Consider the following 20,237-nt stretch of genomic DNA (forward strand, 5'->3'; position numbering starts at 1 on the left):
AACTCTACATCAATTCAGCAAAACTAATTCTAAGCCTTGACACAGTTTTCAACTTAGCTTTGAACTTTTTGCAATTCAATACACACAATTCTCTACCTAACACAAAAATCTATCAGGAAGTAACTTGATTTCCTATTTCAAACACAACCAATGGAAATGCCACACTTACTACAGTATGTGCTGTACAAAACTGAATTTACAACAGGAACTGATTTATTCAGAAAAAAATAATATTTTTGGTTCCAATATTGATTGGATTGAGTTCTTTTTGCATATTACTGTATTTTCACTCTTATATGGCAATATTTTTTTTTTAAATCCATAAAAACAAAAGAGCTTTAGACTTACAGTAACAGTGTATAACTGATAGACATACGTTTATAATACTATATGGAAAATGTGTATTGTAATGTGGAAATGTGACAAATGCTTGCTTTTGAGATCTGTTTACAATATTTTGAACGCTGTGTTTGATTTTGCAAGATAAAAGGGCACTTTTTGCATTTCGTTTGAGCAATCATTGAATTTGTGTTAAGAGCTTTGAAAAAAAAAAACAGATAGAGCTTTGAAAATGTGTGTAAGCAATTGAAAAAAACTGTAATTGCAGTAGTCAAATCAGAGGTTTACAGTAATCATTCAGCAGCTTTACACTGTTGATGATTTCACTGATGCTGCCTGGATGAGATACTCCCTGGACCAGGAACTAAGTTCAAGCACCAGGTTTGGCCCACAGGACCATTAATTACATTACATTACAGTTTGGCCCACAGAGTAAACAGGACCATTAATTACATTACAGTACGACACATTCCCTTGTGAAAAGTGCATTCGAGCACATTTCAGAAGCTTGAAAAGTGCATTCCAGTAAACCTTGCCATTTGCACCTTACTCAGTAGCTAACATCATGAGGAATACTGCTGAGCACTGTGGCTTTCTACCGAGACCCACTTTTGGCAGATGCCCACGACACAGCCACATAAGGAGTCAGGCTACACCACCCAGCTTGTATTGTGTATGTGGTTTAGTGATATACCTGGGTGATTCACTCTCTTCAAGGAGAAATGCCCTATGGCTTTGTTTTGCTAAATCAGAAGAGACAAGAACAAACTAATTTTTATAATTGTATCAAAACTAGTTGTCACTCTGCTAAAAAGTGCCGTGTGTGCGTGCATGCAGCCCTGAGCCATTTGCACACCTGAGCCAGGGTTCCTTGCAGATCCTTTCAGCTCTACCCACACATTTTTTTCCGGATTAAGTCAAGACACTATCTATTATGTCAATCAAGGGAAGTATAGTAGAATGTGTACTGAACAGGTCAGGCATGATCCCATAATGACAGAAGCATAATGAAGAGATGTTGTGTATAAAACACAATGTTTTATTAAAGAATCTCATATAAAAATTATTCACAGTTCCAAGGTTATGCCGACACTTAAAAATGTTTCAGTATTAGCAAAAAAACAGCTGCACACAATCGGCACTTTTCTTTGGTTATGTCAAAACACAAACAATGAAACACAAAAATGCCTACTTTCAGCAGATCATTCAACAATCACTCAACAACTTATGATGGCTATTTCACCGAAGAGATAGTTAGAATGGAATATTGAAAGTTAAGATCATAACTTCAAAGTTCATTTCGGTTTTAATCAAAAGGCAAAGTCAACTCAGTACTTTAGTACAAGGGTTCGGCAACCCGCAGCCTTTTATAGCCACTCTCTGGCTCACTGGCTTAATTGAAAAATATAAATTAATATATACATTTCTTAAAAATGAATATTATAACATCAAAATATTTGCACAAAAATGCTGTCATACATCTTTACGGTATGTAGCCTGTAGCCTATATGCTGTGTAAAAACATAATAGCCTTATTTGTCTGATGTGCAGCAATGGCACGCAAAATGTATAGCCTAATGTTGAAGACATCTCGAAAGATCATTCTGAACATCTAGATCATTCGAGAGTGCAAATATCCATGCAGACTAGATAGACACCATGCCATGCAACATTGTGGAAGTTAAAGTTGCCAGGGCCAGGCACAGCCCGGCAATTCAGAACTTTTCCCTACATTCCGCCAGCTTTCATGAACATTGGGCTTGCAGTTTTGTGTTTTGGACCACTCAATTTTTTTTTTTTTAAAGAACGTATTTGGTAACCCATGATTTGGTGATGTTGATAAGCTAATTCAGACCAATATGCTACTTTTATTTAAAGGGCTTAGACGTTGGGGTTTTTTGGTCAAAAAATGTCTCTTTTGAAAGTGTCGGTTGCCGACCCCTGGGTCAGAGGTATTATCTATCTTGGTCATGGTCAGTTCACACAGATTAGCCAACCTCAGTCATTTAGGGCACGTCATGCTAGTGCAATTCATAATGTCTCACATAAAAATGTATCCGAATGCATATTTACAAACAGTAACTCCATCAAAGAGTCCAGTGTTGGGAGACAGTAGTGCACTGGTAGCATCGTAGTGTCCTGTGGGGCTAGAGGCAACCACTTCCTGTCTCTCCCTCACACCCAGGTGCTAGGTTCTATGAGTCTAGGTTCTCTTCGGCTTGGTGTGGTCAGGTCTCTCTTTCAATGGTGAACTCTGTCTGCACTGGATCCTTCCCAACCACTTCCTTGAGAAGACTTTCTTCGGTTCCATTGCTCTCGTTCCCGTTCCCGCATCCAGTCTCACTGGTACTCTCCAATGTCCTGTGCTAATTACAACAAAGGCAGACCACAAATGTGTTCAGTGGGATAACGGAAACCAGAAATGCAAAGCAAATAATTGTACTAAGAGGAGACTAGAAGGATAGAAATATCCACTGTTGTTATACTGCTGTTACTGCTGTGATGGGGTAACACCTGAAAAAGCAATCACTCTTTCTAAGAACTGAAATTATCCAAATGAATTAAATCCCTTGCCCATTTCTTATGCATTACTGCCCTTTGAATGCGTTATCCTTGTGATTCGTGTCATGTAATTTCATAGGGTAATAAGGAATAGCACAAGACATAAAGGCATAAGGGATGCACAACACATTGGTGATGGTTATGACATTGGTATCAGAAGATAGCATCTTAAGAATTGAAATATCGGCAGATATTAAAATGTCTGCATATATTCCTGGCAGATAATTTGATGATTTATCGACGGCAAACCCTGTCTGGGTGTCAGAGGAAGCACAAATCTGTTCAAGAAGGATGAGTTCTACATTTCTATGTGAAAATGTCATATGTCAATTGTCCAAATTTCAAATGTCAACGGCATATTTACACTGTGTTGCAATGATTTCATTATTTCTCACAAGTGACTTGAGAAGTTTCTTAAAGTACGCAATTGAAGTTGAATGATTGGCAATGATAGTGTTATGTCTTTATCTGCAAAAACTAGGTCGTTACAAGAAGAGTAATAGGCTAATTCTAGGCCATCATGGACAAATGATGTGTGTATATCGGTATAGATCGAAATGAGCCTGAAGATACCAGCATATCGAATATCGGCACAAATCCAATATCATCCCTATAAGCCTTAATGACATAATGAGAAGACTTACTTGTCGACAGTACACATACAGCACACCAACAGCAAGCACCACTATCAGGATGAGGATGACTGGGACCCCAATGGTCACACCATCATTGCGCTCTCCAGTGATTGGGCTATCTGAACAAATATCAAAGAAATCATGTTAAATGTTAGAACACATAGGGCATGACTGGGCATAACGTAACATCCATAGCCATTACTAATTGTTAATACAGACCCTTTCAACTGCCTTAATAAACATGTTGGTTCCCACTGCATTTCCAGTGGCACAGAAAACAACATTGAACTAATGGTAACTTTGGGACTAACATTTTATGGAGCATTACCCTATAGTCTGTTTAATTTCCATTTTAAGATATCGGCATTGTTTGAACATTTCAAACAGGAAAGCCTCTGGGAACAGATTGTAAGAGTCAATATTTTGGTTAGAAAGTGGATCAAAACGGTGATTACTTCAGTGCTTGGCCAGCCAAATGTACACAGCATATTTCTGCAAGACCGTCATATAAATGCATGGTGACCAAGGGCATATTCAGAGTAAACTGTCTTTCCTCAATGCCACCTGTATTTTGTTATGTTAAAAACTGATTGCAGTAGGCCTAACTTTTCAGTATTCAGTCAACTTTTATCAACTGTACAAGTATTTTTTTTCTACATCTATGAGTGAAGGTTTTTGTAGTCTGCCAGTGCCAGGCAAGATTATATAGTAATATAGACATGTTCAACTCTAACCTATAGTCACAGATTTGTGACTTCTATCCATCATGTCTTGGCCTAAATAATCCTGGCCTGTAGACCCGTTCGCAATTTGGTGTGGGGGAATTTCTCATTTGAACTGAGTTAGTGGGTCCATCGACATGAAAAATCACAGAGGTGCTTGTCCGCCATAGCGCCACGAATTACGTAATGGTCAAATCAAATAGGCCTATGGCCATTATCGGCTATGATGAAAATCCAACTTTTTTTTTCTGAATGTATATGTAATACATCAATTTAGACTTATTATGGTATGTGGAATTCATTGTTGATATTGTTATGACCATATTGGTTGATTTTGACCTAGAAAGGTCATGGTCAAGGTCACTTTCCTATCTCTAGGCTAAAAGACATGCAAAGTAACTCAAATGTACAATCTGCCCTTATACTGTGCACTAGACAGAGTTAGAGTTTAGATCGGGCCCAAAAAATCAAGCCCGACCCTACCCGAGCCCATGCATTTTGTGTCCGAACCTGGCCCAGCCCGACACAGTAACTGTAATAGCGAGCCCAAGCCCGATTTAAACCCGACAATTTTTATAATACGTGAGCCGCTATAATTGACGTTCTAACTACAATTCTGAGTTGTTTGAACTACAGAAATCTGTATCTTAATTATCTTAATGAATAATGCAAGAAGGACCAAGCATGTAAACTGCGTTGTTTGTTTATTCTATGCTACACAATATACCGTATACAGCAGAGCAGTGTGATGGGTGCGAGTGGATGAAAATGCTGCACATGACACGTGTTGCATTTTGTAACTTGTGCAACTTTGTACACATCTTGTTACGGATGCAATATGAGTATGCAATATGAGTCTTGAATTGGATACCATGCAGGAATTAGCTAGGATCTCAAAACCAGATTATGAATGTGCCTTGCCATAGAGAAACACATGATAGCGTTGGATTATGAACGTACTATGCCACAAAAGCACACAAAACATGTGGTAAGTCAAGCTAAATGAAGTTATTATTTTGCTGTCACTTCCTCTGTTTCTATAACCTAGAAGGATGTATTTGGTATCGATGGATAGCTAATGGGTGCGCGGGTGACTGTAACTATGATACAAATTTTCATATTTTGTGAAAGTGCCTAGTCTCTTTGGGAAGCCCCACTTCTGCTCTTTCAATCAATGTGCATGTTCTACTGCACAATCTGCTCACCAAGCAGGCTGTCGACCACACCCATTCCTCAGCCACTTGACAAGTTCTGGGCGTCTGGGGATAACAAGCGGAATCTCCAGTGGTCAGCTCGGGATATAGGGTGTCTCTTAAACACTCTCCTCGATCCTCGATCCTCGAGGCTCGTTCCCACTGTTCTATAACTAACACTGGTTAGACTATCCCATTGTTGCCGCCCCATCATTCTTTATCTATATCAGTGAGGACGAGGATCGAGGAAGGAAGGGAGGGTGTATAAAAGACCGAATGGCACCCATAATGTGCAATCGAGCTGGTGGCAATGCTACTGTCATTGTCAACTCTGTTGTCATTGATGATGAGGTGCTACCAGCAAAGACAGGTGGTAGCGAAGAGATCCCAGACCTCTTGAACTGGATTGAGGAGGCTGATGCCAGGGTGCTGGTGCATGTTGAGTGGGCTGTTTGTGTGAAGTGGTGCAAGAGGGTTGTTGTAGTCTCCAATGACACAGACACCTTTGCATTGCTTCTCCATTACTGCCCATACTTCCAAGAACTCGGGATGAGGGAGATCTGGCAGCAGTATGGCACTGGTGAGAGGCGGCGAATGCCGTATGAGCAAGGTGGGGCTATGGCTTCCGACCCAGTCCAGTACTTAACCAACTTTGGAGAAGCAGACACCAGAGCAAGATGCAGCGTTGACTGAGAGTATTTGGTGTGTGTCTGGGCTACTACAATGCCACTTGCTTGCAACAGCCAAGGACCCCAAAGCAAGACTAGGGCCAATGGAACATGGATGGACGGAGCACTTTGCCACTCTCCTGCCATCAAAATGTCTGAAGCCATTCCCACAAGTACTTAGTCTGGTTTTCACCATACTAAGCTCAATCTTTTAAGATTGAACAATAGTCTGGGGAGGCTGCGCTTTGTTTCTACTGCACAAGAGGTGTGATCAATGGGCATCGTTCAAATGACTCCATATGCAATTGCCACGAGTGGGGCTAGTTGGTAAATTAAACTTTTACCAAAGCCGGTCGGTATAATCGCAAACATGTCCTTCTGTATGAACTGTTCCAGGGCAAGTTTTTGTTCTGTTTTCAAAGAAAACTTGCCTTTAAAATCTTCCAAAACAGAAGCGACAGCGGCATCAATAGGTTGCGTACACAACTGCTGCTTTGCAGCGCTTATGTTTCGTCATCGTCACGTCACCGGCCAATAGCGTGCCAGGACTAGAGTATGGCTGTTTCAAATTCAAATTCCCTGGAAGTTCAGGCAAGGTTCACCCAGCCTAACAAGTACTCATAGTATGTAAGTGAGAAGGGAAGTGTGAAAGTTGTTGATATGGATGTGGTTCATGCACCATATTCTATGTATATAGGCCTACAGAAAAAAAATCTTAATAGAGTAGTTATGATGTTGAATCAATGACATGATCCTTAATGTTTAAAACAACATTTGTAATTAATGTTAAATGTAAGATTTAGTAGAATTACTGCACCTGGTTTTTATTCTTAATTATGGCCAAGGTCTCCAGCATAGGAAAATGACCTTGACCATGACCCTTTGAGGTCAATATCACCCAATATGATCATAACAATATCAGAAATGAATTCCACATACCATAATAGGTCTAAATTGATGTATTACATGTGTACTCAGAAACAAAGAAGTAGGATTTTCATCATAGCTGATAATGGCCTTTTTTTATTTGACCATTAGCCTACATCATTCGTGGCACGAATGGCGGATGAGCACCTCTGTGATTTTTCTTGTCTAGGGACCTACTAACTCAGTTCAAATGAGAAATTCCCCCAACACCAAATTGCGAGCGAGTCTACAGGCCAGGTACTGGATTAAAAATCTTGGCATTAAATTATGCAACATGCTGATGTGCAATCTTCACAGAGTGTGTAATTTTGCCGAAGACACACACACACACACACACACAAAGATTTGTGACTTTCTGCATAACATTTATCACATATCTTGGCCTAAATCTTGGCCTGACATTGTTCTTATACCATTATCTTCTGCCCACCTCAGTGGAACTGGGGCACACAAGCAACTACACTCCACTATTGTCATGTCACATTCCATTTCACATGCCACAAGCCATTCATCTGGTCAAAGTCTTTATTCTTCCAGGAGAAAGTTTCGACTGAGCAAATCTGTCACTGCCATAAACGCAGCTGGAGCTGTGTGGGCGTTACTCTAGCTCAGTGCCTTGTTCAGTCCCTCTCAGTCAAGCCTGCCTGGCAGGCTTCTGGGTACTTTCCCTCAATGTTAAGCAATGTGGCCACAAATGATCTGAAGAGCTCAGATTTAATCTGCATGTTTGTGCATGAAGGCCATTGCCCAAAATCTAATTGAGTCACCAGTCAAATATGAAGGTAGCCGGATGTCAAGGCTCAAGTGTTTTAATAACCCAATCTGTTTTTCATTTTGCTTCTTGATAAAATAACATTCCTACATAAGATAGGACGTGGTATTAAGTGCATCCTGAGATTGAGGGAAATAGTGGTCACGCTGTAGCCTGTTGGCCAGCTTTTAACTATTGTGATGAAATTACCCTTTAAATAGCCATTTAATTTGGTGATAGAACTTCTGAATCTGTTTCCAGCCAATTATATATCTGATGTGACACTTACTTATAGCCTCTGCGCAGTTAATTGTGATGGTCTGACCAGGCATCTCAAGAACACACTCCGCATGTTGAAGCCTGGACCCCGTCAGGTTACTTGTCAAATTGTAGAGTAGGGAGGAAGGATCCATGTGGCTTTTGAATGTGGCACTTTGGTTGGATATACGCTGACCAGCTAGCTGCCAATAGATCTTGCCCTCTGGGTATCCGCCACTTGCCACACACACCAGGTCTCCAGGTGATCTAGTGCAAGAGGCTGAATAATTTGCTGTTGGGAGACATGGTCAACAGAAATCAGAGCACGGTGAAAGCAGAGCAGAGCAAAGTGAACACACGTCCTAAACGTGTAAACCATAGATATAAATCAGTAAAACAAACAAAGAAAATCCTATAATTAAGCAATATAGCACGAGTGTGAGTGGGTTGTTGCTGGATATTCCCACGGGTGTTGTTCGGCCGTAGCCTCGAGGCCGGAGGCCGAGTGGCGCAGGCAACAACACCCGTGGGAATATCCAGCAACAACCCACGACCACGAGTGCTATATTGCTTTTATACAACAATTCTACCACTTGTTTTTTGCGCTAATTTCCCATTATAATGTAAACGTTTAGATCGCTAAAACTGTCTTGTTTGTAGAACTACTTCTCTCCGCCACAAATTTCTATTACTTGCAGGACAAACTGCCGTTACTAGTTCTAAATGGATGGTTGCTATGGCCAAAGGCCAGTCGTTAGTTCTAAAAGCACGTTGCTATGGCCAAAAGCCAGTCGTTAGTTCTATCTCTCCCGTTGTCAAGCAATACACGTTAGCTCGCATTGCGTCTGTTAGGACATGCTTTTAGCTTTGAAACATCACTATTTTACTTAGCCTACATGCCATCCAACTAGCTAATATCCACCTCCGTCATATTCTACGTTCTGAGCGTCTGTATTTCAGCTTGGATGCAACGTGACAGTTCGTTTTACACTTCACAACTTGACATTGTATCGCGGAGTGATTTATTATTAGCTGTGAAAAGTCCGAGTGGATTATCGTGGGATATTTCAACTCATGGAACGTCTCTCGGCCAATCAGAAACAAAGAAACAGCTTCTTAGAACCCAATTGTTGTATAACAACTTTTATTTACTCACCCATGACTTTAAGATTGATCGTCTGACGCTTCCGAAGAGGATTAAAAGTATAACATGTATACTGTCCTTGGTCTGCAAGAGTAACTCCAAACAACTCTAAGGAGCAATTTCCTCTCTCACTTCTTAAGAGTCGAGTCCTGTTTGTGAATTGAGAATCACCTGCACTATCTTTGTGTGAGCTGTATTCATGGCAGACAAGTGGTGTCCCTGTGTCCTGTGTCGGCTCTTTCTGCCAAACAATTCTCGCCTCATTCTCTCCACAGCTACAGGGTAAAAGGACATTCATTCCAATAAATGTCTCGACAGTGGACTGGTTGGCAAGGCATCCTTAAAACAGAGGGGTGGGAACGGTTAATGTCACCATATAAGAGCACATAATGTTGGTAATTAGTCTGCATTATTAGATAACCCAGATATTATTTAGCCTACTTACCGATGAGGAATGCAGTGAAAAATGTAACAATCCTGAGCCACATCACAGTGCGCCTGGTCATTACAGAATACAGAAGTGATTTGACTTAACTTCGTTACATTCGTAATCTTGCCTAAACTTTGTTCTGTTAACAGCAGGATAGCCTACACACTCTTGAACATTCTACACATGTTGGTTCTGTCCAAAGCGAATGTCCTCATCTGCGATTGACACGTCCGTGACGTCGTGACTAACCTAATGGAATGGACGAGTTTCGCTATTTGCACCGTAAGCGACTGTGGGAAGTGAAACCTAATTCGCTTCCCTTTATAACATCGCTTGGGTTACACCAACTGGGGGCGTGGTGAGTGTTCACGCAACTATGCCTTCTGAATTTCAAAGTCAATAAACGTACATGCTTCACAGTTTTTTTTTTACATAGGCTAACACGCACAGTAAACAGTAAATCTTTGCTCACATCATTTATGAAACGTGCCACTCAAACACCATGTAGGCTATCTCAAATCTAAGAAATATACACCAACCTTTTGATTCAGTTTTCAATTTCATAAAATACTTTTCGTGAAACACCACACACCGTCCACACACATTAAACTAATTTCACAAGGCCTCAACACTCATAGGCTATACTTACCGAGCATCATTCTATCATTGCATCAACACACACACCCACACAAATACTGTATACAGTAGGGCTAGGCCTAATTTCTGTCTTTGGCAAAATGACACAATTTTTCAAGTGTTTACAAGTGGTCATTGTGTTTTTCTTCGTTGTTTAAACAAGATCATTTCAATATTGCTTACATGTTTACTGAGTATATTTCAACTTCTCTCTAGATGACTTTCACTCGATGGCAAAGCACATGAAAGACAGATGAGCTTTAGGTTTCGAGCAATGGTGTGTAGGCATGATGTGTCATATTATGATGTATAATGCTTGCTTTTGAGATGTATGGCATTTTGAATGTTGTGTTTCATTTTCTGGATATATGAGGCATTTTGTATGTTGTATGAGTAGCAGTGGGATTTGTGTGTAGAGTTTTGAAAACTAGACACTCAGCTTTGAAAATGTAGGAAACTGTAATCTTTGTATGTGCATGTTTTCCTTCCTCGTGTCCCCAAATAGCTAGTCTCGAAAAGTATTTTCTATCAAAATGACATGTTCTCCTATAACTTCGAGCACACTTGGTCATGGCTACATTTTCCAATAAAGTTTATGCAAGTCATTGTTGATGTCAAAGACAGTTAGCCCTCAATATTCTTAACTACCCCATGCTTAGTTTTACACAATTGTTAAAACACATGCTTTGAAACCTGCCAACCTCTGCAAAACTGAACAATTGCCTCAAAAAAACATCTTCAGATCATCTCAATAGGGAGTCTATCCAGTGTTAGTAGATCAGTGGGAACGGCCCTCGAGGATCGAGAATTGAGGATCGAGGAGGCATGTTGAGAAGCACCTTAAGTCTCCGCTCTAATTCATCTCAAAGGGTTGAGGTCAGGACTGTGCAGGCTAGTCAAGTTCATCCACACCAAACTCTGTCATCCATGTCTTTATGGACCAGACAGAGTTTGGTTTGGATGAATTAGAATAGAATAGAATAGAATATATACTTTTTTGATCCCGTAAGGGAAATTCAGTTCTCTGCATTTTTGACCAAATTAGTGAACACACAGCACACAGTGAACACACAGTGAGGTGAATCACACAACCCAGAGCAGTGAGCTGCCTGCCCAACCAGTGGCGCTCGGGGAGCAGTGAGGGGTTAGGTGCCTTGCTCAAGGGCACTTCAGCCGTGGTGGACTGGTCGGGGATCGAACCGGCAACCCTCCGGTTACAAGCCCGAAGCCCTAACCAATTTGAATTTGACTCATCACAACCTCATCTCAAACAGTATTTGCAAAACCTCTTGCAAAATCAAACTTTCACCTCAAAACAATCTTATCTGTGCTCAAAATCAAACTTTTGCCACAAAACAGATTTACCAGTGCTCAAAACCAAACACTGCTCTCAAATCATAAGCAAAGCGATCAAACTGATACATCAAGCAATCAGTAAACGATAAACCAAAAACTAGACAACAAAACATATACATATATAAGTAGCCTACATTTTTACAGTTGTTCTGTACGAGTCATCTCTTGCAAATATGTCCACACGTTTTCATTGGGTTCACACATTTCTCACACCCAAAACAGTTAACCAGATGTTCAAAGACCTCAAACTCTATTGATTACAGGGTCATCTTTCTCATTCCCACCTTCAACAACCTGTTTGCTCTCTGAACTGGCTGATATTTGTTGTGTCACATCATAAAACAAGTGAAATCAATTTTGAATGGTTGTGTTTAATGACATGTATCTATTTGAGTAGTTGTGTTCAGGGATGGGCACAAATACATCAAAATGTATTTCCAAATGAAATAGCAAATACCCACCTAAAAAATTTATCAAAATAAGCTACAAAATACAGCAGCCAAAAAAATGTATCAAAATAAAATATTGTATTTTTGTATTTTCAAAATACTACAAAATACTTCTTTCTAAAAGCCTTTTTCGTCTATCCCTTCGCTTGTACACTATCTGGAAAAACAGCTGAAAGCAAGAGACTCCTTCCATAACCATATTCCATCAGTCAACAGAATAGATATGGTGAGTTTCATCACAGTGTACAACCTCTATCAATGTAAAAAAAAAAAAGTAAAAATGAAAAAAAAAAACAGGTTGTCACATATAGCCTACTGTAAAACAGAAAAAAGAAAGGAAAATTGCAAACTTAAATGTTGCGATATAAGCTTGTGAACTCAAGTCTTTGTGCTGTCCTTGTGTAAGCTAGTGGTGTCTCCAGTTGATGCCTTTAAGCACAACTAACTTCTCAAACAGTGTTGCATTCAGACGACACCCATGGGGCCTGATGATGGTATTGAACCTTACAAAAAAGGTTTTTGATGAGGGTTACGGGTCCAAGGATGGCAAGTCCTTTCTTTGGTCCTCTAAAAAATACACCGCATGATTTGTGTTGTGAGTGCAATATGCCGAGAGTGGCATCACAGGGGCTTGACTATGCGTAGGTGCCACAGACAGACACTCGTGCTATTGTAACCTGTGTTGTGTTGAACCACTGTGGTTCAGCCCTGCACACTCGAACCCGCGAAACAGCAGCACCACGGATCGGGAGTCGAGCGTGCTAACAATCCAGCTTAAAGCCCAGGCTACTAGCTTTCATGCCAGCAGCGCTCTTGAGGCGTCGGGGAGTGGTTTACCAACGTTCCACACGTACAGCTAAGCAAGCTGTTTAAGCAATATAGCACGAGTGGGAGTGGGTTGTTGCTGGATATTCCCACGGGTGTTGTTCGGCCGTAGCCTCGAGGCCGGAGGCCGAGTGGCGCAGGCAACAACACCCGTGGGAATATCCAGCAACAACCCACGACCACGAGTGCTATATTGCTTTTATACAACAATTCTACCACTTGTTTTTTGCGCTAATTTCCCATTATAATGTAAACGTTTAGATCGCTAAAACTGTCTTGTTTGTAGAACTACTTCTCTCCGCCACAAATTTCTATTACTTGCAGGACAAACTGCCGTTACTAGTTCTAAATGGATGGTTGCTATGGCCAAAGGCCAGTCGTTAGTTCTAAAAGCACGTTGCTATGGCCAAAAGCCAGTCGTTAGTTCTATGGTTCTATCTCTCCCGTTGTCAAGCAATAAACGTTAGCTCGCATTGCGTCTGGTTAGGACATGTTTTTAGCTTTGAAACATCACTATTTTACTTAGCCTACATGCCATCCAACTAGCTAATATCCACCTCCGTCATATTCTACGTTCTGAGCGTCTGTATTTCAGCTTGGATGCAACGTTACAGTTCGTTTTACACTTCACAAATTGACATTGTATCGCGGAGTGATTTATTATTAGCTGTGAAAAGTCCGAGTGGATTATCGTGGGATATTTCAACTCATGGAACGTCTCTCGGCCAATCAGAAACAAAGAAACAGCTTCTTAGAACCCAATTGTTGTATAATATCTGTTATACCACACTTGCTGCACAGTCATGTTGGAATAGCTGGGCTTGCTCCCTTAGTTCCAGTGAAAGGAACTCTGAATGCTTCAGCATCAACCAAGAGTCCAACATGACTGTGCACCAGTGCACAATGCAAGGTCCGTAAAGACAGAGTTTGGTGTGGATGAACTTGACTGGCCTCCACAGAGTGCAGTACCTTAACCCAATAGAACACCTTTGGGCAGAGATTAGAGCAGAGACTGAGAGCCAGTCCAACATCAGTGTGTGACCTCACAAATGCTGTTGTTGAAGAATGGTAATAAAAATCCCATAAACTCTCCTAAACCTTCCCAGAAGAGTTGAAGCTGTTATAGCTACAAAGAGTGGACCGACATCATATTAAACCCAATGGATTAAGAATGGGAGGTCACCTAAGTTCATATGTGAGTCAAGGCAAGTGACCCAATACTTTTGGTAATATAGTGTAGTGTATATAGATAGTTAGATAGATATCATCACAGCGTCTCACAAAGTATTTTACAGTATTTTGAAAATAAAAAAATACACAACGAAGTATTTTTGATACAAAATACAAAGGCATTTTCATCATCTCAATAAAATACAAATTACAAAATAGTATTTAGTATTTGAAATACGTATTTCAAATACATGTATGACAACCTGTTATTTTTTATTTTTACTTATTTATTTATTTTTACATTGATAGAGGTTGTACACTGTGATGAAACTCACCATATCTATTCTGTTGACTGATGGAATATGGTTATGGAAGGAGTCTCTTGCTTTCAGCTGTTTTTCCAGATATAGTGTACACATGAAGGGATAGACGAAAAAGGCTTTTAGAAAGAAGTATTTTGTAGTATTTTGAAAATACAAAAATACAGTATTGTGGCCCCAGCCGTGGCGCGACTGGCTGGGGCACCTGCACCGCACGCCGGCGACCCAGGTTCGATTCCCGCCCCGTGGTCCTTTCCGGATCCCGCCCCTACTCTCTCTCCCGTTTGTTTCCTGTCATGCTCTCTACTGTCCTGTCCAATTAAAAAAGGCATAAAAAAGCCCTAAAAAATAATCTTTACAAAAAAAAAAAAAAAAAAATACAGTATGTTTAGGTGGGTATTTGGTATTTTATTTGGAAATACATTTTGATGTATTTGTGCCCATCCCTGCACCTAGCCAAACACCTCAATGCTTAATTAACACCACTTCCATCAGGAAGTAAGCTATGAAAAGACCTCAGGTAAGGTAAGGCAAGGCAACTTTATTTATATAGCACATTTTGTCCATTTTGTCACAATGTGCTTTACAAAGATAAAAACAATAAAGTAAAACCATTGAACAACGAGCACCTTTTTTACAACAAAAATGGAGGAAATTGCAGAGAGAGAAGAGGAAGAGTGAGAGTGAGAGTGAGAGGGGAAGGGAGAGTCCAATGTAAATGCATGCACTTGCTGTGCATATGTTGCACTGACTTGTTTGGTGAAAAAAAAGTTTAAACAGCATGCATCTGTATCTGCAAAAATGTATGTGCACGTAAAGAACTGTACAATTTTAAGTATTTTAGTATTATGGCAAAGCATACGAAGGATAAGAGTGTTTTTAATTATGACCAACAGTGTGTAGTTGGCTAGACAAAAATCTGGTGAATGAATGAAGTGTGTGCCATATGGTGCAAAAGTTTGATTTTGATAATTCTGTATTTTGGTTGCAGTGCGTCATTTTGCTAGGTAGATTGAGGTATTTTGCAATTTGGGGGGGTGGTTTTGTGAATTGTGTGTGAATTTTCAAAATTGTGTGTGAGTTTTCAAAATTGTGTTTTAGGAATTGGAAGAAAACTGTAACTGCTGAATGTTTACCAGTATGGATGACATGTGCATTAGAGTGCAGAATGTGTTTTGAGAATGAGAATGTGTTTAGTTTTGCTGAAATGTGAGTGAGATCTGTTTTACCATGTGAAATGCAGGTTTAATTAACCAACTGAACAATTAGCTAAATGAGTTCAGGTAACTGAGATCAGCTATTGAGAAAAACTAACATATAGCTTTGGTCAAACTCCTACAATTTTGAACCAGTTCAAGTAACTGTAAATGAACGTTAGATGGCACCAAACACCAAGGAATCAGCTGCTTGGCGTGTGTAGTGCAAGAGAAACGCAGTGCATCTCTGGGGAGACAGAACGGTCTACTTTTTCTGTATCATGGCAAAGATTGACAACTACTTTATTTAATTATTACACTTTAGACTCTGTGTAAAGGCTAATTCAAATGGAGCCCTCGAAAACATAACGTTTCTTTTGTGCACACACCAGTCCCACATGAGTTTTGCGGGAGCAAGAGAAATGTTCTGGTGCGCACTGCGCAGACAAAATCTCTGATGACATGGCATTTTATTGAATGTACTTGCCTTTTAGACATGACTATTGAAGGCTCTCTTTACATCTAGCTGGCTTGAAATATATGCAAAACACAATGCTGTTCAGAATAAATTTGCAATAGGCCCGAGCATGAAGTAGGCTACAGCGAAAAGCTGTCGTATAGGCCTTGAAAAATATTCCTATGTGGACATGGTATAATGTCGTTGCGCTGGAAACATTTCGTGTTTTATTATACTTTTATAATTTGAATTTTGATGCATTTCTGTTCATCCGCGCGCGCGCATGTGTGTGTATGAGAGAAGGGGGCTATACAGCTGATCCACAACCTGAACATAATCGCACCCCCCAACCTCCTCCTCCTCCTCCTCCTCCTCCTCCTCTGCCATTCTCTCGTAGGCAGGTCAGGTGACCAGCGCTGGAGCAGCTGTGCAGCCTCGCAATCGTTCTCCATCACACATTACACACTGAAAAGGCATTCTCGTCTGAGAGGAGCGGAAGACAAACCAGCAAAACCGCAGAATAAACCAACACACTCCGCAGTGGACGCGTTGCCACAGGGAATAGCCTAGACATGGGCGACCATACGGCACTTTTGCTGTTGATGGTAACAACCTTGACGTTTGCCATCGAGGTAAGAAAAACGGTATCTCTCGGGTCGACTGAAGCAGCAGCAGCAGCAGCCATTTCCCTCTCCTTGAACTAGCTTACAGTCACGGTGAGACAGAGAGGGAAATCACAGTTCGACAGGAGATACAATGACACCGTTTGTTATACCATTAGACGATGCAGGAATATCGAACACACGCGCGTTTTATGGCCTTTTAATTGACTATAATTTGCTTACTAATAGGAATCTATGATTGGATCTATTTTACTTCTGTACAGCTCAAAGAGCTCTGAGTCTGAGACCAGTGTTTTTTTCCCTCGGAGATGGGAGACTAGTGATATAATGCGACCTATTATAATTGGCAACTGTTTCGGTGCTGTTTTTTTTTTAATGATTGCCAGCAGCTCATCCATTTAGAAAATGCTATCGTAGCCTATAAGTCAATCATGACGTTCATCAGACACAGATTTTAATTAGAAGGATCCTATTTTCCTCGTAACTGTCTTTTTATTATAGCCAATGTAATTTTCTCTCTGTATATGCCTACCTGAACACGGTATATCGTGCGCTTTTAGGGTGGTGCTGAACCGCATTTGTAGTGCGTGAGCTGGCGATGGATGAAAATGCTGATTTGGTTCTTTGCACGGGGCGTGTTGTGTAGCCTACGTGTTTTCTGGAAGACCGCACCGATTTCGAAAGTTGATTTGAAGGGGTTTTGATAGGATTAGACTGACTCATAACTCATAAATCAACATCGCCAATTGACACGACGAACAATGCCGATAGTAGCCTGCACTGTTTTGAAAAAGAGATGACTAATCAATCACTCCTGTCCTGTTATAGCCTAGACAGCTGAGGCCTATATTTGGGAATCATTTTGTATTTTCCTGTGGACAACATTGCCCCATAGTGTATCAGCGTGGTGTGTAGTGTTCTGAAGTGCTGTGGGGAGGCCTATGTGCATTTTTTTTATTAGGCCTACAAGGTTATTTCTTGAAGGAAGTGTTTGCCAGTAGCTTGTGCATACTTCGAAGGTGACAGTAACGTTTAGAATGTATAACGCTAGATTCTCCTGGATACATCAAGGGAGCAGCGCCCTGGGCCTAGTCGAACTGGTGCAAGCTGAAGAGCACAGACGGAGATGTTGCTTGACAGAGGCAAGATGGCGTCTGTTAACTGCGGAGTTGCAGTAACGCAATAGGAGACAGTGCTATGAACACTCATCTCACGCCTGACGGTGGTTGTAAGCGCCCAGGCGTGAGGCAGATTCTAGACTGAAAGACACATTGCATTGTAACATAATTAGCCAGTTGTAGACTAACCTTCTGCTTATGCAACGGCTCCAGAAGGTCTTTGACGGCCAAACCTTTGAAGATTTTTTGCAGAATCACAGTAGGCTACCAGTAGGCCTACACAGAGGTCTATTAAATACGGCGATTCAAGGCAACACGATGGTTATTTAACCTGTCAACAACTGCTAAAAACCACACCAGCAACGCTATGAAGGATGATGAGATTATTTAGATGGAGACATTCCAACGTGAATGGTTACAGTGCTTGTCAATTAGGGCGAACCGACAGAGGTCCGTGTCGCTCTTATCTGGTTCCACATGTTCCTATTAATTTTTTTTGTCTGGGAAATCGGTAGACTGTTACATTTCATATCCTCCTTTTGCCGAGCTGTTTTAATGATAATAATAAAAAACCATACAGCACTTCACCTGACAATATGCTATATTCACATCTAACACCAGATGTATAACATGCTATATGAAGTCTCTGAAAACCCAGCATGCCATAGCAGACCTAGTGAAGTTGACAGTTCGATGCTTCCTTCGCCATGAAGGGCTTGTTTTAACAGTCTTTATATAATTTATTTATGTGTGCTATGATGTGCCGTGCAAACTTTCACCTCTCCCTTGAAGAAATCGACTTTCTTTATGAGAGCCTTAATTTCACACTGTGCACACAGGGTCTAGCTAGAGTAGACAGAATGGTTTCACTGCAGGAAGACCAGTTCTTTCCACTCATTGGCACTTTTCCTTCAGAGAGTAATGGAGTGTTCAACATTTTGCTTGCTCCTGAGTACATTTGACAAACCGGCTTGTCACCACCACACTCAACTTCTCTCTGGAGGCCATTTGTAGGTGTCAGAATGGAAGACTTCAGGATGCAAGCGCCTCTCCTGCAACAAGACTGTATCTACGTATCAATAAATATACACACTGCTGACTCCTCTCCCGACATCCTTAAGACCAGCTGGAGTGGATCGCCCTGGAGTGTTATTTTAGTCACTTTGAGGATTGAATACACATAAACACCAGAGTGTTTATAAATGCGAGCTCATCGGAAGGTTATCCCCACCCCATGCAATGTAGGATGGGTTGCAGACCACACCAGTACACTGTGTTTCCTACTGACAGCCCTGGGTCAGGGACAGCAGCAGAGGGTTTATGCCTCTGTGTCTTGTAACACTGAGGGCAATGATTGGCCTAGTGTTTTGTAGAAGGATGTTTTTGCGCTCAGCTGTGATGTCTCATGGTTGTAGATCAGCCATCAGCAGCACCACCGCAGGGTTCTCAGAGGGACTGTAATGGGGTGTGTTGTGCCGTTTGTTTGGGCTGTTACTGGCGTCCATCTTTGATCATTTTTTTCTTGCCTGTTTGTCAGAGCCATGCGTGCCAGACACCACAGCTTCCTCTGTTTGTGTTTGTGTTGACCAAAAGAGGAGGGTGAACAACAATCCCACAACCGCTCTCTCTCTCTCTCTGGTGGTGGTGCGGGGAGCAGGGGTCGCTTTAGACGGGCGATTCCTTTGTGCCTGTTCAGGTCACGTCGAGGTCACACAGTGCAAGACTTGCCCACCAGGTCTCTCTGTCTCGCTCTCTCTCTCTCTCTCTCTCTCTCTCTCTCTCTCTCTCTCTCTCTCTCTCTCTCTCTCTCTCTCTTTTTCCCCTTCCCTCTCCTCCATTTCCCTCTATCTTGTCCCTTCTCCCTCGTTCTCTCCCTCCCTCTCTCTTTTTAATATCCCTCTCTCTATTCTCTTTGCACCACAGCAGATTAAAGCTACGTTTAAGGCTTTTCAATCAGAGCTGGAAAGAGCAGCGCTCTTGTACATTATACCTTACATAACTAGTTCTGACCTCAGCACCAGATTAGTGCGTGTGTTTACAAGGGGTCCTGGATGCCGCAATCTGCCTTTGAAGACAATATACCAATGTGATGGGGCTGGCTGTGTGCACCACTTTTAACACACTGCTAAAAACGTGGGCTGGAGGAATGCTTTTTTTTTCAGGATCTTTTTTTTGTATCCTCTGTTGGATCACACTCAGGTCTTTTCCTGTAAATGGAAGCTTTTTCTTCGCACTTCTTTGCTGGCGTGAATGAGCAGTGTGGTAGTCATGTCGTCTTTTGTGCTCAGAAAAAGAAGCGCAGGCCTAGGCCTACATTTTGAAAATGTCATGTTTGCGAGAGTACGCACTCAAAGGTTCTAATTTGTGAAATTGCCTGCTGTAGTGCTCTTTTAGATTATATGAAAGACGTTGCTTGGGTTGAGGTGTGCTATACATGTCTGAGCAGAGATGATCTATT

General features: G+C 41.3%; 2 protein-coding genes across 4 annotated transcripts in view; one reads left to right on the top strand and one right to left on the bottom strand.

Annotated features, from left to right (window-relative positions):
* Positions 1-1,357: 1,357 nt before the first annotated feature.
* Positions 1,358-9,907, bottom strand: LOC134078195 (ICOS ligand-like). Its single transcript, XM_062533936.1, has 5 exons — positions 9,645-9,907; positions 9,212-9,538; positions 8,087-8,347; positions 3,546-3,655; positions 1,358-2,705 (listed from the first exon to the last, which is right to left on the bottom strand). The coding sequence occupies exons 1-5, from the start codon at positions 9,703-9,705 to the stop codon at positions 2,568-2,570; spliced, it is 897 nt and encodes a 298-aa protein (XP_062389920.1). The 5' UTR covers positions 9,706-9,907; the 3' UTR covers positions 1,358-2,567.
* Positions 9,908-16,484: 6,577 nt separating this feature from the next.
* appb (amyloid beta (A4) precursor protein b) overlaps positions 16,485-20,237 on the top strand; it is a 22,264-nt gene continuing 18,511 nt past the window's right edge. For all 3 annotated transcript variants that reach the window (XM_062533945.1, XM_062533946.1, XM_062533947.1), the window contains exon 1: positions 16,485-16,670. In XM_062533945.1, the coding sequence (XP_062389929.1) occupies positions 16,611-16,670 (60 nt within the window). In that variant the 5' untranslated portion in view covers positions 16,485-16,610. The remainder of the gene's footprint in view (positions 16,671-20,237) is intronic.

Source organism: Sardina pilchardus, chromosome 4 (assembly GCF_963854185.1).
Source record: "Sardina pilchardus chromosome 4, fSarPil1.1, whole genome shotgun sequence".
NCBI lineage: Eukaryota > Metazoa > Chordata > Actinopteri > Clupeiformes > Clupeidae > Sardina > Sardina pilchardus.